Source organism: Lissotriton vulgaris, chromosome 2_2 (assembly GCF_964263255.1).
Source record: "Lissotriton vulgaris chromosome 2_2, aLisVul1.2, whole genome shotgun sequence".
Classification (NCBI taxonomy): domain Eukaryota; kingdom Metazoa; phylum Chordata; class Amphibia; order Caudata; family Salamandridae; genus Lissotriton; species Lissotriton vulgaris.
The window spans coordinates 334629012-334656353 of record NC_141688.1 but is presented as its reverse complement, the minus strand read 5'-3'; the positions used below and the strand labels follow the sequence as shown (position 1 = coordinate 334656353).

Below are 27342 nucleotides of genomic sequence, written 5' to 3'. Positions count from 1 at the left end.
TGTGGAACCCCTGGAGAAATAATAGTACAGTGATGTACCATAGTAAAGATTTAGTCTAAACTGAACGAAATAGAGTGTAACTTCACCTGTGTCGCAGTTCTAATAGATCACACATTGTGTATATACACCCAATCCTTATTGATTACAGTCACTGACACAATTTGAGAGGCCACAGAGAGAAACAAATTTACATGTTTAAAAGATCAAGGTTTATAATACCTCAAATGCTGCAACGTCAATATCTTGACTGATTCCATATGAATAATGTATATGGAAAGAAAGAAAAAAGGAAGGAACAGAGAGAAAAGGGGAGGGACATAAAGAGAACACAATTAGTCTCTCAAATCCTCACAACTAGTCTCCTCTAGTTTTAAAATCAAATGATGTCCAAGTTGCTACCTTACCCCAATTCCGGTGATACTTCCAACCCGGCGGGGTGTCTTTAAATCTGTCAAGTTACGATATATATAATAATAATAATAATAAAGGGGTTTGTAGAGCGCATGGCGACGCCATCCCGGCGTGTCCCCGCGCTGTGGAGAAAGAGGAAGCCGTGATTGAGGACCTGAAACTAGAGGGTGTACAGGTAAGTCTTTAGTAGTTTTCTAAACTTAGTTTCAGTATCCGCTAGCCTGATGTTCACTGGAAGAGAGTTCCATTTGTTGGCCGCTAACACTCTAAAGGAACGGCCTCCCATTCTGGCTTTTTTTACACGAGGGATTTTGAGTAGGCCAGTTCCCCTAGAGCGGAGTGTTCTGTTAGGCTCATAGGTGATGGCTAGGTCCGCCAGAAAAGGAGGGGCTTTGTGCGAAGTGATCCTATAGCACATTAAGAGCGCTTTGAAAAGAATCCTTTTTTTTATTGGTAGCCAGTGAAGAGCAGCCAGAGTAGGTTTGGAGGCTGCTCTTTTGGGTAGTCTAAGGACCAGTCGTGCTGCCGTATTTTGGAGAACCTGCAGTCTCCTGAAGTTTTTTTCCGTGGTTCCTAGGAGTAGCACATTGCCGTAGTCTATACGGGAAGTCACTAAGGCTTGGGTCATGGTTCGTCTGGCCTCTAAGGGTAGAAGGTCCAGGGTGCGATTGAGGGTCTTCAGAACCCCGAAGCATTTCCCTACTACTCTATGAATATGGCCATCAAACAAGAGTTTGGGATCAACCCATATGCCCAAATTCTTCGCCTCCTTACAGGGAGTAGGTAGAGGACCGAGACAAGCTGGCCACCATTCTCTTGTCCAGCTTGCATCATTTCCTCCTATCACGGATACCTCCGTTTTAGAGCCATTTAGCTTCAAGCAGTGTTGGTTCATCCAGCCTGCAAGATCCTGCATACAGGCTTTGAAGTTGGCGGCTGCTGTGGTGGGAGCTTGGGATAGGGAGATAAGCAGTTGGGTATCGTCGGCGTAGGATACTAATTCAACACCGTACGATTGAACCACATCTGCCAGAGGGGCCATGTATAAGTTGAACAGGGTGGGGCTCAGGGCAGAGCCCTGAGGCACCCCCTGTTCTAAGGCTATGCTGTCTGAGAGGTAGGTTCCCCTCTGTACCTGAAAGCTGCGGTCAGTAAGGAACGCTTTCAGCCATCCCATTGCTGCCTTGGTGACCCCGGCTTTGTTCAGACACTGTAGCAAGATGGAGTGTGCTACAGTGTCAAACGCGGCACTGAGGTCCAGCATAATAAGAGCCATAGTATGACCCGCATCTGCTCCTGACCGTAGGGTTTCAGTCGCTCTCAGAGGGCTCTCTCCGTGGAGTAACCAGACCGAAATCCAGACTGAGAGCTGTGAAGGAGATTGTTGGTTTCCAGATGGGCCATGAGTTGATTATTGGCTATTTTCTCCGCCACTTTCGCTAGATAAGGTAGCAGAGAAATGGGGCGTAGATTTTCAAGGGTGTCTTGGCTCACATTAGGTTTCTTTTTAATTGGGAGAACATTAGCTTTCTTCCATACTACAGGAAGACTGGCCGAAGCAAAGGAGACTTGGAGCACATGTCTAAAGTAAGGTTCCAGTACTGTTAAGCTCGCTCCTAGTACCTTTGGAGGAGCCGGGTCACTGGGGGAACCCAACTTGATGCTTTTACATATGCTAATAAGTGTCTCTGGAGAGGGGATCGAAAAGCAGTGTAAGCATAACTCTGTGGAACTAGCTCCTTCACTTTCTATAAAATCATGACCAGATGTCAAGTTACCAGAAAAGGTGGCATAAATGTCTTTTATCTTTCCAGAAAAGTATTTGGCGATTTTATTACATGTTTCCACAGAGTCCGTATGGGACGTATTATCATTGGTTAGCACAGAGATTTCCTTGAAGATTTTAAATAGCTCCTTAGAGGAGTTCTCTGCTTCCCCAATGCGAGTTTTGTAATGTAAGGCTTTGGTGGTGCGTATTTTAATGTTGTATTCCCTTTGAGCTTTTTTGTATTGAGTTTTGACTGTCGGGCAGAAGTTTAGGCGCCATTCCCGTTCTAATTTTTTACAGGCGGATTTAGCAACCTGTAGTTCAGGAGTGAACCACGGGGAGGTCTTCTTCCTATTATTAGATTTTTTCATGGTGCGAATAGGGGCAGTGCTTTCTAAGGCAGTTACAATACGATCCTGTAGCCTACTATATGCGGTTTCGCAATCTATGCCTCCTGGCGGTCCTCCAAGTTCAAGTTTTTTATTAAAAGTTTCTTGAGAGAAATTACTCCATTTCCGACATTGGTAGCGGTGTTCAGTCTTTTTTAGGGTCAGACTCAAATATCCGTAAGTGGAACGGAATCAGAGAATGATCTGACCAGGGTACCGGCAAAGGAGGTTGAACTTGCACTCCGGTCCAGTTCCCGAAGATAGGGTCCAACAGATGACCAAGTCTATGAGTAGGGGCACAGTTTTTGGAAATTGGTGAGAAAGTGGAGACACAAGCTATGCGCTTCGATTCAGTTTTTTCTTTTGGTGTGAGTAAGGCTTCCCTAGGACACCCTACCTTAGCATCCAAACTCGAGGAAAGGGGATACCCTAAAAAGTTAGTCAAAAACGCTACCAAGCGTGCTTGGTATTGTCCTAGGGAAGCCTTACTCACACCAAAAGAAAAAACTGAATCGAAGCGCATAGCTTGTGTCTCCACTTTCTCACCAATTTCCAATCAACTGAGAAAGACGATTCTGAAGCACTGGCTAATACTCAACACTGGTGTCCTGTCCATTGAAAAACCAGTTTTTGCTTTTAAGAAAAGTGAAAACCTCAGAGACCATCTTGTGAGGGTCGCTTTGCCCAATTCTCTACCTTCCGCTACACTTGATAATGTATGGGGTCTGTCTCCCATTGTTGGGCATGCTAAATGTGGTGGGTGTAATAATTGTGACAGTACTATGGAAGGAAAAAGTTTTACCTTTAACAATGTTACTGTACAATGTCGTTCCTTCTCCAACTGCAACACCTGCAATGTCATCTATTTAATCCTATGCCCATGCCAAAAAGTGTACATTGGACAAACTAGTCAGAAGGTAAAAATTCGCATTGGGCAACACAGAAGTCGCATTCGGTGCGGGACTCTAAATGCACCTTTGGTGGAACATTTTGCGGCCCAGAAACATTCTGACAGCGATTTGAAATGGACTGTCCTGAAAGTACTGAGACTTCCACCAAGAGGTGGCAACATGGGACAGTTACTCAACAAAGAAGAGCTGAAGTCCATCATACAGTTCAACTCTATCCAGGATGGCCTCAACAGAACAGAGGATTGGACTAGTCTAATATAATGGTCTTCTGAATGAGCTTATATAATCGTCTATGTTCAAATTTTAATTTTCTCCAATTTCAGTTGTTTTTAAATAGCTTGTGATCCTGTGAGACACAGAAACGGACTATGACAAAAGCTCTGGAATTTTCACACGCGCATCAGTTGGTTCACTCACTTACTCTCTGTGTTGACCACTCCGAGATGGCACCCACTATCGTGTTCACTGACACGCCGGACTAGTCCACTCTCACTTTCCATCACCACTTCACGGACCATATAAAACGCCGCTGCATGCAGACACTCAGCACCAGGCCATTGAGCCCCCAGACGGGACCCCATTTCGGCCCCACTACGAGCATATTACGGTAAGCCTTGACTGGATACAACCCATTGGCCCCCACGTGGCACGGGTTCAGTCCAACATGCCTCATGTATTCCTTCCATATTCCTCCCTTGCAGGCTCGCACGGAAAAGGCCCACGCCATTGAGCGCCCTGCGGAGATAACGAACCGTAATTCACGGTAACTACCTGCGTGCACCCGCCGCCCTCACTTTCACCCTTAAGCACTCCCAACCCACTTATCGCTCATCCAATTTTTTCACAGGTTTCAACTCAACTGAAGTTTCCCGCCAAGTCCATGCTAGACTATAACAGTAAAATTCTACTTCACTGCACCGCAATTTGCCACCACGGCCTCACCCAATATTTTCTGACCTAAAACCTCTTTTTTAGGCCTTCTCTGACCTGACCCGACTGGATAGATACCGATATCCTTCCTGACGCTGCGCACTAAGTGTAAGGCGTTAAACGGTAAATATGGTTACCAGACTCCCATTGACTCCAACCCTTTATTTTTAAAATGTATGATTAAAATTACCTTTCTAGGCATCGGCCGCTTCGGAAACTGAATGCCCATTGAAGTGTTCTTGGCCACGCACAGCCCACCGTGCCTCGTTCGTGGTAACTAGATTCTCCCAATATTGGGTCTATTTCACAAACTTGTGATCCACTTGTTCAACACTCCCCCACCGTGTCCATTTTTTCGTACCGAATACACGGATATCACGTCTCCGAGCACTATTTTAACGAGCAAACGCGGTATGTCCTACTTGGTCACCAACACTCCAAATACGAGCACATGTCCATCCGTGCCCTTTGGAACAAGCAACTGCATGTGCACGTGTTGCACCCTGCATGAAAAGAGTGACTACTGACTATTTATGGAATGAATTGTTTTCATTTCCCTTTCTTTCCTCCCTGTTTAAACCCTACAGGCTCACTTAAATCAATCAGGCAAAGCCTATTTTAGTCCTGAAGATGATCCCACTATTTCTGGAGATAGGGATCGAAACGTTCGTCGACTGTTTTGCAGTACTGCTCGTTCTATGATTTGCAATTTTCACGGCAGATACTGTGGGTTTGTGCTTATTCAAAAATTGTTTACATTGTATTATAAGCCACCCTGTTCTCCTTGTTTGCCTGTTAATTCTTTCTCCTTTTCCCCTGTATTGTCTTCCTCTGACTAGGTACAGGCTTGTGCCCAGTTACTCATGTGCGACCTGGTTTCGCCTATCCTATTTATATTTATAAATTGTTTTCCAAAATAAACGCTTCTAGGTCCGGCTGGACTCTGAAGAAGGAAAAACACAGCCTTTATCTTGAGCCTGTGTAAATTATTTCTTGAACTATCACTATAAACCTAGGACCTTTGTATAATAAAAATACGTAGTTCTACCCGTGGTCCTTGGCCAATTTTTACGGGTTCCCTTGTATACTAATACCTACTCTATGATATCAGGGTCGGGGTGTTCTCCTAGCCAGGTCTCTGTAAAAAACAGGATGTCAAGTGCCTCATCTTCAATTAAGTTATATATTAGGATGCTATGTTTGCTAAGAGATCTACAATTTATCAGTCCCGCCTTTAACTGTCCTTTTTAACGGGCTCAATAGTCTATTCTCTTTCAAGTGTAAAAGGACATACTGATCAGCTAAGTAAAGATGCCGCCTCCATAGTGTGCCTACAGGGTAAACTATATGCGGGACAAAGATCCAGCAGTTCCTGTCTTCCATACCGTATATAGGGGTACCCAGGACAACCATGGTTCGTGGCCCCGTGCCCCGTTCTGCCGCGGACGGGCGCAGACGGGCTTGACTTAGGCGAGACTTCGGCGCGCCTTCGTCGCGTCCGCTTTCCCATGCACATTTATAGAGAGAGGAGTGTCAGCTAGAGCGCTGACCTAACCCCCCAGAACCCGGAAGTGCAGGGCTCCTCCTCGCCCTCCGCTACAAACGCCCTGAATGGACGCGGCGGACCGGGGCAGGATTAGCAAGGGTGAGTGACCCCCGAGCTATAACTCAGCCCAGGGTTTTAGGTGCACACAAATTAAAAATCACTTTCGACTTTGACACAGTACAGTTTTTAAAATTAGCATTAGATCGCCAGAATTAAAAAACGCTCGTTATCAGCGCTTACAGCGTCGTCCAGCGCGAAGCAGATTGAGTTAGCCCCTGCCACCGGCTTTCTCTTCTCCGCCAATATGCTGTCACTGTAAAATATAGGGGTCATACTATCAGTAAAGCTTGCGTGTGAAATGTGTGGGAAGACACACATTCTCTAAGGCCACTTGTGACTGGATCTAAATGGTCAAAAGTCTGCAAACAAACGTTGTTGAAAAACCTGTTCTTTCGACATAATACTAATGATACAATAAAGCTATGTAAATTATAATCGTCGCTCATCAAGAGTCCAAGAACCTCTCTGTTCCACAAAAGATTGTATTATATGAGCTGCGTAAAACACCATCTCCCGATATTCACAGTATGCTACTGGAATATAATAGCATGCTTTGTGCCCAAATTAATCTAACATGAACATGTGGCAAATCTTACCCGCTATTATGCTGTGATCTTACTCCAAAAAATCTGTGTGCAATTATTAAAGCTTCTGTTTTTCACTGGAATCAGGTTGAATCCATCTGGTACAATCACCGTCAAAATTACCACAACAAACCGTAACCACGGGTACGTGAGTTACGAATTCCTGAAAACAAGTAATAGCCAAACCATCGTTATCAATGTATTCTCATAAATACTTCGAGAACTATCGTAAGTTCAAGTACAGAAGTGCTAAAACTGTCCCAGGACAATTGTCCTTACCTTTGGCACAATCGCCCTCGCGCTCCTGGCGTTCAAAGACCCGGAAGTGAATCGGATTGGAACTCGGTAGCGGTGTATAATTAGGGCGATCGGAGAAAAAAGGACTGAAGCGCTGACCCGAGGCTATCTCAGATCGCGTTCAGTGTGTGATCAAAACGTTCCTACTCAGTCTAATAACGGGTCAAGAAAAAGGTTGTGTTTATTATTATATCCAGTAAGAATTGTACCGGGGGAGATTAAAAGTGTGGATTAATATCTGGTGAATCAAAATTGTGCCAGAAATAAATTTTACGCTAATTTCATATTTCATACTAGCGTCACAACCATCACGGTATAGACGGCTCTCTAATGTATGTCATAATTGCGCTATAAGGAGCACCAAGGCCTACTATGTTGAATTGTTGCGAAGATGTAAAGTCAAAGCGGTACAGTTTGTATATAGGACCCAAAATTATATCAGACACCAATTACACATTTCAGGACAATCAAGCACCAGGTGAGCCTCAAAGTCAATGTGGTCAGTCAATGTAGGGTAGTTAAAGGACATAGAAGTATTGGATAAGTTTCCAAAAAAGTCATGTAAAAAAGTGAAATTACAAAAATGCAAAGGTGTGTTGGCATCATATTGACAAGCACAAAGTGCGTTCAGCACAAATTCACCAAGTTAAAATTGCACGTGAGAGTTTACAATATATACTCCTAGAGGTGCATCGCATTAAGTTCAGAATCTGTCTTGTCTCCTATGTTCCCCAAGTTGGTTTGCTCATCAAAATTATATAAGGACATAGGGACAATAAGATAAATTGTGGTGTGAGGCCCTAGTCGCCTAAGACAAATTGCATCTCCGGATCACAGTTGAGCCCCCGTCCCACTGTGTGTAATCTCACAATCCAGAGTGCCTCTGTGCGTCTCAATCGTAGTTCCCTATTGCCACCTCTGATGTTTAAGGGGATGTGATCTATTCCAAAGAAAACAGACTCCATTTAGGACCTTGAGCCTGGCAAATGCTAGCGTGAATCGCAACAGGGTATCTGGCGTCCTGTTGTAATAGGGCTCTAATATGTTCCCCAATTCTGTCTTTCAAACTCCTGATAGTACTGCCTATGTACTGTAGTCCACATTTACATTCTATAATGTAGACCACAAATTTGGTAAGACAATTGATATTCATACGGATATCATAGGTCTTATTGTCACATCCCCTGACATTTTTTGTCTTGTGTTTTGCCCATCGGCAAACTCCACAAAACCCACATTTGTAAAAACCCTTGTGTGGGGAGCTCAACCAGGATTCAGTTCTTCCTATACTGGGTACCGTCGGGCTGAGTCTATTTCATAGGGTCCTGCCTCTCCTGAAAGTAATTTGGGGTTGACTACTGATATGTGATGTAAGTGTTTTGTCCGCAGTGAGAATCCCCCAATGTTTCTTCAGGCTTGTTCTTAGAATATTGTTAAGTTCATTAAAATTCGTTACTAGGGTATAGACCCTCCCACTGACACCTGGGTGTAGGCGAACAGTCTGAAATCTTCTGGAATGTCTCCGTTCCGAGCCCAGCCAAAAAGAAGGCGCTGGTACAAATTTGACAGTTCTTCTCTGGGAATGGCAAGGTTCGATGTGTATCGAGACCAGGGAACAGAGTCTGCGTCATCTGGGAGGTACCCCATTGCATATCCGGAATGTTCATGATCATGCTGCAATTTTCATTCTTGCCAAGTGGAAGCGTTCCTTTGCCTCTTAAACATAAGAAATACAGTGTAAGTTTCTTTCAATTAGAGGTTGCCCCTTCCCTTCTAGCCAAGTGTATCCACCCACCTCGGTATCCTAGATTTTCTGACATTGGGTGGTCATGCTCTCGTTCAACCCTTCTCATGCCTCTTTTTATCCTTTAGTTGGACGGCCCTACACATTAACGCCATCGGGTACTCCATGTTGGGGGTCCACTTGTGGAGACTGCCCCGGACATGCTAGGAGCCACCCTATGTCCACAAATAGATTCAGGAGCGGACTTGTTTGTGCATGGAGTTTGGTGTTTCGCTGCCTCCAAGAACTTCTTCTCTGGGAAGGCTTGGGCCAAACAGTGTCCTCCCCTATGGTGCCCTTCCTGCGCAGCTTGGTATGGCTATCACTAGGTGCAGTGAAGAGCTATAAAGCTCTTGTGTTGGTTTCGTATCGGGTCAGGTTCACTACTACTTTGTGGGATTCTGCCTTGGTGTGTTGGATTTTGGCCCCAATTGTGCATAGCTAGAAGTGAAAAGGGCATTTTTAGCCTGAGGCTGCCTCTTGGGACGAGTGAAGTCTGTCTGCGCCTACTGCATGCGGTATTGGCGAACAGGCGTAACATGACCAGGCTGATGTCTGGGAGGGCGCTGCAGTCATGTGCTGATACCATGTGTTGTGCAAGAGGGCGCTGTGTAGTGGAAATGGGATGCTAATGTTTGGGTCAGTGTAATTGTAAGTGACATGAGAGAGAGCCCCAGGAAAGTAATGTTTTTGAACAGATTACATTTAGCTAGACAGTTCCTTGCAGTGAATAGGTGCAGCAGCATCCAGAATAGACAGAGGGTGCAAAGACGTATGTTATTGAACATGGCAGGTTTTGATATGGATCTAGGGGAGGTGTCTGTGGTTCTCCGCTGACTTGGGTTTCTCTTAACATTACAAACAAAAGTTTGAGGTGTAAGTTAGCAATCTTGATTCGTATTCTTTGGATTTGCAATGGGGTGTTCATGTGGCAGCCGAAAAGTGGTGCACTTGGAGCCTCTATTGTAGATCTGCTTGATTAGAGCTTGGCTCTTTTTGTTAATTCAGAAACGTTACATGTGTGCCGGAGTTCAAGATTTTTCTGGGATTCCTGTACTTTTCTTTAGGGTGTTTACTCCACTACTCACAATTTTTAGTGAGGCACCGGAAGTGGTATCTTATTGATGGCTAACGTTAAAGGTGGTTTATTGGTAATCTGACTAATCTCATTCTTGAGCCATTGAGCCCTCCCCCACCCCACCCCTTCGTACGTAACTAGGTGTTTGGATTGGTGCTAAGCACCTAGTTAGTGCTGTTGTGTACTCGTGATCCTAGGGACGGATAGCCTCCGTCTCAGTTAAGGTTCTAAGGGCACCACCAGCTTTCCAAGAACTTGTCTCTCGGACTGTGGGTGTTTCTCTTGCCGCAATCTGATACCTTATCATGAGGGGTCAGAAAGTTGACCATGGCCCCCATGTACCCCTGATTATGCCGTCCTTTTTTAAATTTATTTTTAATTTGAAATGTTTTTTCATTATTTCCAAACAACCACATATAAACATATTCAGGATACAAAGGCTAACAGGAGTCCATTAGGCAATTACAGTCTCTGATCACAATCAAATGCTAGATACATATTCGCAGAGAACAGGGTTGTGCGTCAATCCCAAGCTAATAGCGCCAGGAGACAACAAATTGAATGATAAAGGTTCATCACAGCAACAATCAATAAGCAATAAGCGACCTAAGGGCAATGCCGATGCCACAGGATGAAAAAAATAAATAAATCCTAAACCCCCCCTCCCTCTTAACCCTCCCCCCACCCCAGCATGTCACACTAAGCACTCATAGTAATAGCATCAAGATAGGACTCTTATTGTCGCAGGTGACATGGGATGCATAGTAAGGAACATTGCAATTACAAAAGCTAGTACAAGGAGAGATATGAGAGGTACAGTCAGCTAAATATAGAATTCACATTGGACCAGGAGAAATGGCCGGGCCACCAGTCACGGAATCCACATCTAAACCTGGGTCCGGGACTTTTAGTAAGATCGCCAGTGCTTCCCAGGCCCTCGTGCTTCTAAAGCTTTGTTGCTTTTTGCTCGGGTAGCTAGTAGTGCCCTTGCACTCCGCCCCTTTAAGGAGATCCGCTCTCCACCTCTGGAACGCTGGGACCCCACCTAGACTTCCAGTCTGCTGCAATATCTCCAGAAGAAGACTCAGATCCAAAACTGTACTGGTGATCTTGATCTTGGATGTCTGGGGAAACCAGTGAAGAAGACAAGGGCCTAAAGCGGGTTCTATCTCCCTCTCGGTTATGTCACACAACAGCTAAACCCCCTTCTCCCAATATGTTCCAAGCTGGAGGCAATCCCACATCATATGACGGAAATCGGCACCCTCCGTGTGGCACCGTGTACTAGCTGGAAAGGAGCATTTGTAGTACTTTTCCACGCCCTTGCAACCAATTTCGCCCATGCCTTCTCAGGAATTTCTTTGCCTAAATCCTCCTCCCATTTCTGCTGGAGTGTCCGCAACGGAGTCAGCGCTTCGCGCGTCATATGCCTATATCAGCGAGTAACTGCTTTAATGGTCCCGCCGCCATTACAACGTACTGACAAGTCATGGAGGTCCGTGATTCAGGCAGCACCTCCCTCCAGTGCTTTTGGATGGCTGAGATCAGAGCGGAATGAAGCAGAGAATCACCCAGAGGAAGGTCATAAATGTCCTACAATGCCTCAAAGGGAAGGAGGGCACCTTCCTCCTATAAATCCCCTACTGTATACAGTTCTCTCTCCTCCCAGTCAGTCAGCGCGGCCCAGTTGCCCCCATGCGGAAGTGCAGTACACACGGTTAAAGGGATCTCCGGCGCATAGGGATGCACAATCTGCACCCATCGATGGCTCCTATCCCATCAAAGCCAAAAAGTTTGTAACTCATTGGTTAGCGCCTGGAGCCGTAATGGCAACTGTAAAAGAATACAAGACAAAACATGACCTGGAACCCGTTCTCCATCCCGCTCGGCCGGTCCCCGGAATTCCATGGCCACTGCTTGAGTAAGCCACTGCAATTGGGTTGCCAGATAGTATGTCTCAAAGACAGGCACCGCCAGTCCACCATCAGCCTAGGCCTTATTAAAGTTTTCATCGCTACCCATCGCCTGCCAGTCGCCCAGACAAACCCCATAATCATTGATTGGAGTGGTTTAAAAAATGACTTGGGAATCCAGACTGGTGGGGTTAAAAAATAATACAGTAACCAAGGGAGAGCCACCATTTTAAGAAGGGCTACCCAGCCCGCTACCAAGAGGTAAGGTCCCCAAAAGGCCAGGATGCCTTTAAGGCTTTGAAGGGCCGTCTCCCGTGTTGCCGCCCAGTAGGTCGACCTGTGTATGCTATATGCGGGTCACAAGATACGCCAAACACCCATACTCCCATTGCACCCTCTTCTGACGAGGCAGTGGAGAACAGGCAGGATTTCGCCCAATTCACTTTGAGTACCACCACGGCCTCAAGGTCTTGTAGTAGGCTCTTCGCTCCGACAGGGCGTCAGTCGTATTTGCTAGAAACATGAGCAAGCCATCAGCGCTAAGCGCAATGTAATGAGTAGAGCCATGCACTTTGAGCCCCGGGTAGCACTGCCCGGTCCGGGCCTGGGTCGCCAGTGGCTCTATGGCCAGGGCAAACAGCAGGGGAGAAAGCGGACAGCCCTGCCGAGTACCACGGCTTACAGCACAAGCATCCGAGATCAGACCATCTGTCTTAACCCGAGCAGTGGAATATTTGTATAACTATGCTGTCCAAGCCACAAAAGAATAACCCAAGCCAGTACTGCGCCTCACCTGAAATGAGTAGGGCCACTCCAGACTGTCGAACACTTTTTCTATGTCGACAGAAAAAATGGCAGCAGTTGCCGTCGGGTAGGAGTCCGCTTCTAATATATGCAATAGGCGCCTCACATTGATGGCTGTGTTCCGCGTCTGGATGAAACCCGTCTGATTCCTGTGTACCAGTTGAACCATGTACTGGAGCAACGAGACGCTAAAATCCGACTCAGAATTTTGTAATCAGCAATAGGCATAGATAGCGGTCGGTAAGCGGTCCTATCTGAAGGCGACTTTCCTGGCTTCAGTAGTGGGATAATGATGGCTTCTCGAGTAGTGACAGGCAGTACACCCGCCCCCTTTACCTCATTATAAAGTGACACTAGTTTAGGAGCTAACAGATCAATATAGGTCAAGTAGAACTCAACTGGCAGTCCATCAGCTCCAGCGGTTTTTTTCCGCGCCATAGGCTTTATCGCCCCTTAACATCTCCTATCGTTATATCCTGGCCCAGGAGGTCGGCCTGCTCCCTGTCAAGTCGTGGAAGGTCCGCTGTGGCTAAAAACTCCCCAACGACCTTGTTGGCCAGCGTCGCCTTACTCTGATGAAGAACTGCAAAGTAGGCCAAGAACTCCTCATTAATCCCCTGCTGGGTATACCAAAGTTCCCCCGTCGGGCTACACAATTCCAAGATGACCGTCCCTCGCCGGGTGGGGTTGGACAACCATGCGGACAATGCACCGGGTTTATCACGTTCTGCGTGTGCGCGTGCTATATACCATTTATAGGCAAAACAGCACAGCCTTTCAACCTGCATAGAGACTGCCTCACTCGCCTCCAGTAAGTCCCGCTGCTCACTAGGCCGCTCGCTCCTGGCACGTTCTGCCGTGCGCAAGCGTTGATCAGCGGCCTCTACATCCTGCAATAATGTCTTATGTACACCCGCCATGTTAGCAATACAGTGACCCCTTAGCACAGCCTTAAAGGCATTCCACTCCACGGCAGTCGAAGATGCCGTACCCACGTTCTCATGGAAATGTTGGGTAATACCAGCCCTTACAATCACTCGATAGACCTGATCTCCCAGGAGCTCTGGATTTAAGCACCAAGTTGGAATTGCGGGGCGGTCCTGGGACCACAGTAATTGGAGGCGTAATGGATTATGATAACAACGTTCTAGTGAGAGATTCACTATGCTTAACAATTGCATGTATTTCAGGGGAGCACAGTATTGCATCTAATCGAATCCAATCGACCTTCGACGATCAAGAACCGGACTTCCAGACATCCAACAGCCCGATCCACAGTCCCTGCAAAGCTGAGATCCGTGGAGGCGACGAGAGACGTGGGGCCGGCCATCTTGAAAAGTCTGCGACCTTGTATAATCAGCAAAGGGCCTGATTTTGGAAAGGGAAAAAAAAAGGGGTATAGTGCATGTCGAATATCTATCCCAAAACTGTGTTCTGCTTTATTATCTATATATTACTATACCTGTCACATACAACACGAAGACAATTTTGTACTGTTAAGAGTATTTATTTTATTATGTACAGCCTTTTTGCGTTCCTTTATAAATTGGGGGAAATAAAAACCCCCCACTATATTAGAATGACAATACTATATATGTTAACTACTATTCACTGCTGTAAATGTAAAGTTTGCTCAATAAAAATTAAAAAAAAAAAAAGAAAAGTCTGCGACCTGCTAACTGTGCAGCACCCGAGGCCTCCTCGAAGCTGTGCATTGGGGATTGAGAAGCCCCAGCCCCGAGCAGCATCTGCCCCAAACATCAGCCCTGCACACTCCACGAGTTCTGGGTGGGGCCCTTTTGCCTTTTCCTGCTCTACGCGTCTGTCCGGTCACTTGCCCGTTGTCAAGTGGCCATCTTGGCGACGATCCTTTGAATTTACACCGCTGGTCTGGTTGCTCCAGACTGGCCCTGGCTTCCCTCAAAAGAAGCAGCCCCTCAGACCTTGCTTGTCTGAGTAAGAAGCCAACTTCGTTTCCTGCGTGGGTTGCCCTTGCCAAGGCTTGTTGACTCCAATCCGGAACCCGACACCGCCGACAGCGAGAGCCTTCGTGGGACAGTCCGTGCCTGACTCCTGGTCATCGGCGACGCCTCCTGGTCCACGTGGCTGCAGAGACAAGCTTCCCATCAGCACCTGATTGTAACACGACATCGCCTGTTTCCTTCCTGGTCACTGGCTAGTGACCCAGACTCTGTCCCCTCTGCTTTCAGGTCCTCTTCATCTTGGATCCAACCGGACACTTCTCTCCTGGTCGCCTGCAGCATCTTTCTTCCAGGCTCCATAGGATTTGACGACTAAGCCTAACACACTTTGACACCTATGCACCCGCTTCCTGTGGGTGAGGTAACTCGAGTACTTCGGTGCTCCTGTGGGTATCAACTATCCAACTGTCTAGGTTTCAAATAACTTTCACCGAGTCCAGTCAGAAGTGCCCTAAAAGAACTAGTTTGCAACTTTTATGTTCCCATTCATTCTCTGTGGTAACCTGCATGTGTGATTAGACACTGCACACGCCTCCCGTGGGTCTCCTGCTTCCTAACTCTTGGTAGCTCAGCATAGCCCGAGCGATTCCCTAGGCCCTAGGCCTATTCACTTTCCGTGTGGTGGTCCTTATACCACTATTTTAGTATATGGTTTAGTGTGCCCCTAGGGCCCTACTGTATTTTGTGCAACTTTATATATTTGAATTGAATATCTTGTATTGTGCTTGTGCCTCTGACCTCATAAAGAGTTCAGAGGCTTTGTCTAGTAATAAATAACATATATATTTTATATATATCCTGTGTGGTGTCCTTTCATTTGGTATTAAAGGGGTTACATATGGTAAAACAGCTGGCTTCACATGCCCTCTTGAGTTTAGCCTAGGACTGCTTTGTCCATGCTACCACTAGGATAGCTGGTCTATAAGGTTGACTTTACAACCATCACCATAAGGATTGTTTGGACTGGTGCAAGGTGCTCACTAGAATAGTGAACATCATATACCAGGCCAACTTCTCACAGTATGAATGTGAGCGATCGCGTCCCACAGCAAAGTGGTTACAACACTCCCACTTCTCCCGTGTGTGTCTACGTGGCGCTCTGGGTCCCGATCCCCATGTCCCGCTGCCACTCACAAGGCCAAGGGTTGAGTCACTATCTACTGCAAGGATGGGCTGTCCAGCGTCCACTCGATAAGGGCCAAATTCACTAGGAACAGGAGGACCGGAGCCAGGCCTCAGGTGCCCCTCGCAGCGCTCTTCTGCGCGGTCCAGAAGCAACCAGAATCCAGCCACTCTACTCTGCAGGCCACAGGGCAGGGAGCTCCGCAAGCGGGGCCTCCAGCAATCGGGCAGGCCCCAGGGCAAGCGCAGGGCTCCTACCCCCAGCAGGTACTGTATACTCACTCTGCCCCGGGCACTCCGATTCTCTGCGCCGCTTGTCTGTGTCTGCCCCCCCACCCCCTCCGCTTCTCCACCGGGAAGGGGCCAGGCATTTCAGCAGTGTTCCGTGTCGTCCGATCTCACTGGTCAGTAGTGCCGTGTGGGCGTGAGGCCAAGCGAGAACCCCTTCGATGTCTCGCACACTTGCAGCGCCCTGGTGCAGGCAGCCGCCTCAATCCGTCCTCCAGGGACACTGGGATGCACCGGAGGGCCTCACCGCGGCACTCGAACTCCAACACTGGGATCGTCGCAGCTGGTAGCTCCCTTATCAGCCGCCCTTCGCGGGCGACCATCTGCCAGCGGAGCCTCCCCCGGTACCTTAAAAGCCAGTTCAACAGGCATCAGGCTCCTCTGGGCTCACTTCTGCAGCCTGCGCGGCTTTCATTGCCCGGCAGCGATCTGCGCCATTTTGTGGGTAGTAGGCCGGCTCCTCCGCCTCACACGGTTAGGCCAGCACACCAGTTATTATTATTATTGATATGTTTCTTATATAGCGCCAGAATCGACCCCCGAAGGGGTATCTCCGCGCTTGCCTTGGGAACCCGTCTTGGCTTTTCCCTGTGAGATAGCCCCTACAGGGCATCCCCAAGGTGAAAGCCAGGCATCCCGCCGCGGGGGGGCCGTTGTGGAGATTAAGCAAGCTTAATGCCCAGAGTTGCAGAGTGTGAACCCATGATTAGGTCAGGCACCGAAGCGAGAATTATCGAGTCCATGGACATTTGAGCTCAAGACCCTGCCGCGTCGGGAATTGAACCCTGGTCCCGGGTCTGACCTCTGCTTCAGGGTCTGCCTGCTCTAACCAGTGAGCCACACTTCTCCAGTTGCGTGGATGAGCAAAGAAACTGGCCCAGGCACTCCCAAACTCAATGGGGTCATGTATATGCCCCTGGATCTGGGGCAGCAGCGCTCGAACCAGGATATTTGAGCTGGGCCGTTGCGGAGCTTCAGGCTCACGCGTCTGTCGCCATCGGCTTGGTAGCCACACCCCTCCTGATTATGCCGTCTTGATGTGTTCGAGGTTGGGCCTACTGTTTTTGTTGGATGGCGCATGTGAGGCTTGGTGTGTTGGTTAGTTGCTAAGCTTGATACGGGGATGAGCGCATTCAGCATTCTACTCTTGCTTGGAGCTGCGAGGGACACTGGGGATTTCTCCCTCTCCCAGGCACCCCATCTCCCTTGGACCATGTCCTGCTTCCTTTCAGCGCATTTGGAACTTCTGTTTGTGGCTTATGGCTAAGGACTTCTAACGAGCGGCTATGCTTCTGTCTGTCGCTAATATAGAGGGGTACTGCATGGTAGTCAGACTTTGGAGAGTTGGGAAACTTGAAAACAAGAAGAAAGATAATGTTGCTGGGGACATAAGAATGTGAAGAGCTTGGAGCCATGACCAGAAACATTCGCCGAAATCGGCCTAGTGATGATAATGTACCGAGACTGCTTCAACAATTCTGGGGCACCTGGCTACTCAACACCATGCATTCGCCTCGCAGCTTATTGGTTCTTGTGGGTATGCTATGGGGTCTTCGCTATCCCAGTCGTATGGGAATGCCCCTCAGGACAGCTTCATTTTACAACTGAAAGGGGCCCGCCATTGGGCGAAGACCTCCAGTTTTTGGAGGCGCTGTTGAGGCTACATGCTATGATGGAAATGTAAGTCCCAGACCGGATGCCCGAGAACGGCGACCTTTCAAGTTTATAACTGGAACCCATCCCCATTGACTTTGGACACTGGGACCGAAGTGTCTGGATTTCAAGTACTTTATCTGGGAGACGTGCCACCTATTGTCAAACTGCTCTCCCTCCTGCATTGTGGCCAGCTCTAACCTTGCCCTGAGGGTTCAGCAGCAGAATGGGGCCTTGGCTCCCGCAAATGCCCTTGATGGAAAACTTTAGTGAGGATATCCGGTTGACAGAACCCATACAGCAGCCCGGAATCCTGACCATACGTAGCGGTTTGTATTCCCAACGTTGTCTCATTGGTCCTTCTTTTGGAATGGTACCATTTTTGGGGAGGGAGTGAATGAGTGCTAATTATTTTGGGAGTTTATGTTCATATTTTATCTCTGTGGTTCTGTGAAGGCATTACCCCTGCCTGCCGAGGTTGTGGCCCCTGTACCTGTTGGTTCCCTGTTTGTAGTGTCGCTGCTGCCACACGTTTGTCCAACTGCCTGATCCCTGCTGTGGCGAGGGAGGGCGGTGTCAGCGGACTGACCTCCCTGTGGCTGAATGAAAGGTCTATTCAGGTTTTCCTGTGCTTGACTTTGTGGATGAACATTCATAGGGTTTTGTGGTGGCTGGCTCTGGCTTATCGATCTCTGCTCATGGTGTGCCTTTAACTGGCATCTGTCTGCCCGGTGGCCCATCCTGTAGCAATAGTAGCATTCCATAAGGTGTGGCTGTTGCAGTCCTCCCTGGCTTCTGCTGCTATAGCTATGTTGAAACCCTCTGAGATTTTGCAGTGGAGCTCCCTTTCAGACTGGTGCCATTTGCATGCTTGTGGCCCCCTCAAGGGCGGTCTTTTCAAATTTGTTATGGACCAATTTAGCAGCGTCTCTCTGGGCTTGCTCTTGTTTTTCTATATCTTTTTCATACTTCTTTTTGTGGTAATGTATTATATGGGCTTGTATCTATCTCCCACCAGTGTTTGGTGTCTAACCCCACCACACTGTCCAGTCTTAGTGTCTCAGTGGGATGCCCCTTGCTGAGTATGTTGTTAAAGAACTCAACTTGTAGGCCCATATCCATGCACAGGTGTCCTGTCACCATTGCTCCCTCATTCTATCCAGAAAATCGGTTCTACTCTCCCCTGGCTTACTAGTTTCCGCCATTCACCCTCTTACATGTGGGTGGTCAGGGAACACATTCCTCAGGACTGTCCATATCCGGTGCCTGCATCAATTGAATGCAGCTTTTCATGTTCAGTGTCTTTTGGCGTAATTGCTGGATTGCGAGCTTGGTCGAACTCAGAGCTAGTCTGCTCTCCAGTAAGACTACTTAGCAGACTTTTAACATAGACTATCGTCATGTTTATTTCTGAGGTATTCTTCTCAAAACATGAGATCCACTTCCCCGCACCATCCAGTAATGATGGTAATGTTGTTAACCCCCATTTATCCATCGGAGCCCATGGTGCATATATGGTCCCTGTCGTGCCGTTCTGTGGTAATGAAAACCAGGGGAGTTAGACCTACAAGACGAGGATAAGGCAGGGCCGTATTACAATGTAAGAAAAATGGGATAAGCCTATACCTCGATTGTTCTTACCGGTATTTTTATTTATATTTTTTACTTGTATCCCTTATACCTTTAATTAGTTAATTGCGACATGAAAAAGATAGTTGCCCAATCATATCTAGATTATATACACAAACATCTTACAAAAGTGATAAATCATACTATGTACAATACATCACAATACATTATTACAAAAACTCGTGAAAAAACTAAACAAAACGAAGAGTCTTCCAGTACTCCTGTCTTATTCCACCTGAGTCGGTGAAAAAAGTTTTTTTCGATCCTAGACTTTCTTATACTGGTATCAGTATTAGCACTGGGAGACCGATTACAATTTCTGGAAAAATAGATTAATCTTTAATTCGCAGGTTGGAATTAAACCATCATTTTGTGCATTTTTGATGTCCTGACACATTTCCAATCCTACTCTTTCGTTGCCAGGATTTTCATCAGGGCATTTTTAGTTTCTGTAAAGGATGTATGAAAATAAAAGAAAGATTTTTTTAAATTGAATGAAAAAAACTCCTTCCTTTTCTACTTCGTTTCTACTAAAGCTTGGTCATTTTCTCGTCTATTGTACCTGAGGATTTTCTATATTTCTTTCCCAGTGGGCTTGAAAATGGCTGTTCTTTTTATTTCCAGACCTTCTGTTTGGAAAGCAGAAAAGGTCTATCAGTGATATTACTAGAGGGCGTCTTAGTCACATAGTAGCTAGCATTCGTAATCTCCCACCTTTTTTAGTGCCTTTTATTTCTGTGGTAAATCCTACGGTCAGTATTTCGTGTCGCAACCTGCAAGACACCGCGTTACGTAATATATTAGAAAAAAGTTTGTATTTCCTTTTTATGTACTCGCTGTGCTACTTTAGCATATTTCTGTTTGTTTTTACCTGTTTATGCAGCGTTCTTATTTTGTACCGCGCGCACCTCCGGAAGTTTTCTGTACCCGCGCTCGATGTCTATAAAAGAATAGACTTCATTTACTTTGTATGCCCTTGCAACATTGTTTCTTAACTAACGGTTACAAGGAGTCATGCGCATTCCTCTATTTTTTCAAAGTCGCGTTAGGTGCCGCTTTCAATCCTCACGTTCAGGGTTTTTCACTTGTGTTTTCCTGCAATGGAAAGTGCGGGTCCAATGATCTATTCTGGCCTACATTTAGGTGACCGTCTTATAATTTAACTGCTTTTTACCCGCCAGCTCCTGCTATTGATGGATTGGAATATCCTAGTGCGGGGGGAATTGGTGTGAGCACCTCCATACCTACATATGGAGGGGGGGTAGTGCTGATGCTTTGATTGCTATCTGTGATTTAGGATTATCGATCTGGCCCTCCTCAAAGATGGCCCATAGTTCTAATATTAGGATTATCGATTTGGCCCTCCTCGAAGATGGCCCATAGTTCTAATAATTTCTCTCTCCTGTCTTTCTTTTGACCTGTGTATCCTATGTGTTTGTGTGTTCTCATACGTTTAATTGCGTTTGTGTCAAAAGTTCCTCCTTTGGCCAGGGAAATGTGTGTGTGCATGCAATCTGCAAAATGAATTATGTTTTTAAGCCTGTGTGGGGAACCTGGTTTGCTTGTGCTTTAATGGCAAGTCCTTGATATGTCTAGTTGTTTTAGTGGACACCGTACACCTTAGCTTCTTTTTTGTGGAGTCTCTGGTTGTGATCTAATCGCGGGGGAAAAAATGAACGGGGTGTACTTCTTGTAATTACATACTACGAGCTCAGCACGTTCTACAGGTGCATCAAACAATTCACTATGAACATTTCATCAACACAATTTAAAAAATGCATGTGAAGGGTTGGAACATAGATAAGTGCAATTGTCAATAAAACAGTATCTGAATGTTATTGCCTTTTGATGTCAAATATAGTTTGGGAGAAATAGCAGTAGTCTCATATGAAATATTGAGATCGCGAAGGAAAAACACAACACTTGGGACGATCTTTGATCAAATGTTGTACAGAATTCAGTTTGCAATAATTGACAGGAGGAGAGGGTGAAGGAATTTGATGATCTGGAGGCTGTCGAAGTCATGAGGGGCACTCAATGGAGCAGAACCTTTAATAATGGGATGGCTTCTGCTGAAAATCTAGGTAGAGCGGAGTATAGCATATTTGAGAATAGTAGGGTGTATGGAAGGTGAGAAGGTAATAAAAAATCGGAAGACGTGTGGCCAGGAGGGGTGTGTTGGCTGAGACTTGGCACAAGAAGTTGGAGGCCTAGTCATGGGCGGGTACCGAGGAGAGGGTGTCAGTCGAGCGGGGCGAGGACAGAGGATACTGATTTGTCGGGAAAGGATTAAAGTTAAAGAAGGGTAATACATCTTGGAGATAGGGTCATTTAGTTGTATCCAAGGATTTTACATAGTGTCACTGCTTATAACACAGTTGTACAATTTATTATGTGCTAGCATTATAGCTGAGTTTAGTCAATCTCCAAACATTTGCATTATTTCTGATTTTATTTCCATATCAGGTCCTCTGATCGCCACCTCTGTCTTTTCATTAAGACCCAAAGAAGCAGAAGATATCTGGTCTGAGGACTTCCAGGACTTTGAGATAAGGACCAGCATTGAGCCTTCTTCAGGTGAGCCAGAACAGAAAATCTATGCTGTGTGCGATGGAATAATAGAAGTTAAGAATATATTCCATGGTTCACTTTTGTTTGTAAGACAAAAATGCATGGACAATCCAGATAGATGTGGTAAAATGAGCGTGGTCATTAAAATAGCAGCTAGGTTAATACTTTAAAATGAAAAGTGCCATAGTTTGCACACTTTTTGGGGACACAAACGTACCAGTGATATTCTGCCAGCATCGTTTATTTGAAAATAGCAGTCGTGCAGATGGTATTGTTTTTTAAAACCTTTTTTATTGTGCATTTAACAATGACCTATCACAGCGTACAGTTTGGAGGTCAGAAACTTGCCTTAAAGATTGCTGTTTGTTAACATGGTTGTTATAGTTAACTATTTGGTACATTCCGCTTCCCCTCCTGTACTACCCCATTTGGCATGTTCCATGCCTTTGTTGTGTGAACATACAACAGCTGACTCCAGTTGTCTGGAACCTGTGGCGGTGGAGAGATGAAATAAAGACTACTCCTGTATGTACAAGTGTCATCTCACTTTGTAACTCTGGCGACGATTTACCATGTGGGGATGGTTCACTACCACCCCCAACTTTTTCTCCAGTGCAGCCATATTCTACTTGGCATCGACACAGTGGTGTCTGACTCCTACTTTTTCCCTCTCGCCATTGGAGAAGCCTGTGAGTAAAAACTGTCTCCTACCTTCTGAAGGCTTGCATTCCTCAGGCCTCTAGGCATTATGTGGGCCTGCTCTACCTTGCTGCCTGCTGTATCCTATATTTCTGCAGAGTGCCTGGGGTCCTCCCCCTTTAATACAGCTGTGTTGAGGCAGCTCTGTGGCTAGCTGTGCGCCTCTGTACAAACACACACAGCTGTTCCATGCTGTCAGCCGGTTCGCATGAGTGGAGACTGTGATAAGTTAGCCTGGCATATGATGTCCACTAGTTCTAGTGGGCACCTTGCACCAGTCTAATCGACCCTTATTGATGGTGGTTGTAAAGTCAACCTTATAGAAAGCTATCCTAGTGGTAGCATAGACCAGCAGTCATCGGGCTAAGACTTCAGAGAGCATGTGAAGCAAGTTGTTTTACCAATTATAATCCCTTGAGTACCAAATGAAAGGACACCACACAAGGTATATATCAAATATATATGTATTTAATCTAAACACAACTCCTCTGCACTCTTTATGAGGTCAGAGGGTAAAATACAATACAAGTCACATAGTTAATATATGATAAGTTGCATAGTATACGTTATGCCCTAGGAGCCTCACAAACCATATGCTAAGAAAGTGGTATAAGTACCACGAGTGAATTAGAAAGCAGGCCTGGGGCCTGTGGAATCGCTGGGTCTACACTAATCGACCAAAGGTTAGGAAGTAGGAGACCCACAGGAGTCACGTGCAGTGTCTAAACACAGGCGCGGGTTACCATTGACTTTCTATGGAGTTCGTAAAAGTTACAAATATGCAATTTAAGGACCCTTCCAGATGGACTAGGATGGAACCCTTTTAAACTAGGACACTTCGAGAGTCAAGACCCACGGGAGCACCAGAGTACTCGTGTTACCTCACCCAGGGAAGCTGGATGCATAGGTGTCTTTTCGTGTCGGGTTTCGTCGTCGTTTTCTGTGGAGAGCTGCAAAGAAGTGCTGCAGGCGACCAGAGGAAAAGTGTTGGGGTGGATCCAAGGGCGGATCGAAGATCTGAAGAACCTGAAAGCAGAAGCAGAAGGGGAAGAGTCTAGGTCACTACCAGTGACCAGGAAGGAACCAGGCGATGTAGGGTGATTTCAGGTGAAGTAGTTGAACTTGTCTCTTCAGCCACGAGTTCCAGCAGGCATCGACAATGACCAGGCACTGGATTCGAGCTGTCCCACAATGGATCTAGATGACTGCGGTGTCGGTATCCGGATTGGACCCAACAAGATTTGGTAACCGCAACCCAAGCAGGATGTCTAGATTGGCTCTGTTGCAGACCAGCAAGGTCTGGGGCGCTTCTCCTTTTCAGGGAAGCTGGAGCAAGCCTGGAGCAACCAGGAAAGCAAGTCAGATTCAAGATGGCGTCTTCAGGGGGCTCACTAGTCAACGGGCAAGGAACCGGGAAGACGCGTCAAGCTCAAATGCAAAGGCGGGGCCCACAGGAGCTTTAGAATGTAAACAATGGGCAATTCTTAAAAGTCGATGTGCTCTATGCCACGCTTGATATGTAGCATGAAGTACCGGATGTGGAGGGGAGGATCGAGGTTCACAAGCGCTGTATAAAAAATTTAGACCATCATCACAATTAAGTATTAGACGTTCTGTTGTAGCCCATTGTGAAGGATCAGCAACACCTGGAAGTAAATAAGCCAATTGTGAGAGGTGTAAGGCCAAGAAATAATGTTCCAATGATGGTAAACCTAATCCGCCATCGGAACGGTGTGCCAATAATTTAGCAGCTGCCAAACGAGGACGCATGGTTCCCCAGACAAATGACCGTATACGAGAATCTATACGACGAAGCAAGTTCAAAGGTGTTACAACCGGAAGCATTCCTAGAGTATAAGTAAAGTGGGGTAGAGTTATCATTCTCACGGCCTGGACTCTCCCCCACATGGAGAAGCCCATAAGGGACCATTTAGCAAAATCAGTTTCCATTTGTGCTATAAGAATTGAAAGATTATCTCAAGTCCACGATTAATCAAAATTCCTAGGTATTTTAATTGAGACGGTTTCCAACAGAAGGGGTATCCATCAATTGAAGCTTTTGTGCTACCAGAAGAGAGTGGAAGAGCTTCACTTTTGTCCCAATTCACCTTATAACCAGAAACGATTGAGAATTCATTGATGATGTTAAGTAAAGTTGGTAGGGAATGGAAGGGATCTTTAAGTGTGAGAAAGATATCATCAGCATATAAGTATAACTTTGATATTCCTCCCATAATAGGTATACCCCGAATCTGTCATGACTGGCGAATAAGTGTGGCAAGGGGTTCCATCGCTAATAATATTAAAAGGGGGGCTAGTGGGCAGCCTTGACGAGTGCCTCTTTGAATTGGAAAGGAGTCAGAAAGAAAACCTCCACAATTCACCTGGGCCGTGGGGTTATCATATAATAAACGAACCTTAGAGATAAACTGATCTCCTAGGCCAAAGCGTGTCATGGTGGCAAAAAGGTAAGTCCAATCAATGCGGTCAAACGCTTTTTCAGCATCTAAGTAGAGAGCAATCGCATCCTCCGTCATTTCTTTTGTAAACCATAGAGCATGAGCTAATGATCGGAGATGGTTTCTAGAGGATCCGCCTGGGACAAAGCCAACCTGTGAAAGATGTATTAGAGAAGGAATAACTTTACGTAATCGTGATGCTCAAATACTTGCTAAAATCTTAATGTCACCGTTTATCAAGGATATGGGGCGGTAGCTACAACCTATGAGCGGATATGCCCGGCTTGGGGATGACTGCAGTCATTTCTTTATTAGAAATAGGACCAAGAGAGGATGTCTGAACCGCTTCATGAAAAGCAGAATGAAGAGTATTAATTACTTCTTCCCCTGACCATTTATAATATTCCGCAGGAAACCCATCTTCACCTGGGGATTTGTGATAAAGTAATTTAGAGATAGCTGTAGCTACTTCCTCTTTAGCAATGTCGCCACCAAGTAAATCTCTACTCTCATCTGGGAGACATGAAAGATCGATTTTTACAAGCTATGCAGCTATTTGGTCTTCATTTGCTGGACTATATGGCGTAAGTCGATTCTAATATAATAAAGAGAGCGCCCAAACCTTTGAGGCGGGTAATCTCAGGGACCACAGCACCAATCACAACACCCAATACAGCATTGGAAATGGCAGTTGCAGCAGAAGGACATAGGCTAAGCAGACGCCCACCATATACAATTGAAGGGTAAAAGAACCGTGCCAGAACCGTGCGTACGCTGGGGGCGTGTGGTACGTTACGCCCTTCATGCCATTTTTCATATAGTGTGCCAACCCCACCCTGCTCCCTTTAAATACCCCCGCACCCCATAATCATAACCCACACTTACTCCCTAAAATACCCCAACACCCTTAAACACTAAACCATCTTAACCCTATAAATATACCCTATACCCCAAAACCCAAACCTATCCCTAAACCCTAAAAATACCACTGTACCCCAAAACCTAGCCCTGAACCCTATAAATACCCCTGTACCTCAAAACCCAAACCTACCCCTGAACCCTAAAAATACCCCTGTACCCCAAAACCCAAACCTACCCTTGAACCCTAAAATACCCCTGTACCCCAAAACCCAAACCTAGCCCTGAACCCTTAAAATACCCCTGTACCCCAAAACCCAAACCTACCCCTGAACCCTAAAAATATCCATGTACCCCAAAACCCAAACCTAGCCCTGAACCCTTAAAATACCCCTGTACCCCATAACCCATACCTATCCCTAAACCCTAAAACTACCCCTGTACCCCATAACCCAAAACTATATCTGAACCCTTAAAATACCCAAAAACCCAAAACATATACCTCAGTACCCCAAAACATATACCCCTATACACATACTTACTTTATCCAAACATTAAAAAAACATGCTTTTACCATTCATGCATTTACAACAAATTTTGTTGTAAATGTATGTGTGGTAAAAGCATATAAAATGTAATACCATGCATTATTATGGCATTGCGGAGTCATGGTACTTTCGTTATGAAAGTATGCGGAGTCATGGTATGCGGAAAGAAAGTTGCGGAATAATGGGTCTTTACCCTCCCCCGGTAAGTACATTGGTGGCACGGTGGCACACATCTCCAGCAACATACTCATATTTTTTCACCACCCATTTGAAAAATGCACAGGTCTCTCTCATTGATGGTCAGCATCGACATACACTTTTAGACACACCACCTGCCACAAGTTCTAGAATTGCGAACTTTAGAGCTGGGGTGCTACGTTCGAATCTCGGCATCAGCTCAACATCCTGTGATTCCAGGCAAATCGCTTTGTCACCTCGTGTCTACCACAAATGAATGTGTTCTTCTGTAATGTAATGTAATGTTCATGCCATGTTGTCGAGTTCGTGCTATATAATATTGCAAGGAAAAATAAAGTAGGGAAACTAGAGTTCACACACTACTGAACGCGCACTCTTAAGTGCATCAGCAGTGCACTGTGAATCAAAGCGTTTCACAGGCCTGTCAAAGATAAGAAATGCTATCTAAACGAAATCCTACAAAACAATATACTACTGGCCGGCAGCAATTCATACCCGGACAACGTCGGGACGGGCTGCTAGTAGTGGTATAAAGATGTCAATTTAAATGAAAAAGTCGGCATTAAGAATAAAAGATTTTAAATTGTGAAGGTGATGGGAATAAAGAAAGAAAAAAATAAAGTGTAGAAATAAAGATTAAACAGCTATTGTTGATATATAATGAAAGGAGTGGAGAAAGAGTGGGAAAAGAGTAAGAAAAAGGGAAAAAAAAGAAGGGGGAGAAATAAGGAAAAGAATAGAGTCCGAGTAAGGAGGGGACTAAAGGATATATTCTAAATAATTCAGAAAGAATAAAGAGTTGCGAAAGAGCTGGTTATATGCTATATAGAGAAATAAGCGAATGTAAGTAAAATCAAGTAG

At 45.9% G+C, this 27342-nt stretch overlaps 1 protein-coding gene across 7 annotated transcripts in view; it reads left to right on the top strand.

Annotated features, from left to right (window-relative positions):
* The window catches only part of LOC147729429 (zinc finger protein 212-like), a 152094-nt gene that overhangs the window by 9414 nt on the left and 115338 nt on the right, over positions 1-27342 (top strand). For all 7 annotated transcript variants that reach the window (XM_086959761.1, XM_086959763.1, XM_086959762.1 and 4 more), the window contains exon 3: positions 21615-21725. In XM_086959761.1, coding sequence (XP_086815887.1) covers positions 21615-21725 — 111 coding nt within the window. The remainder of the gene's footprint in view (positions 1-21614; positions 21726-27342) is intronic.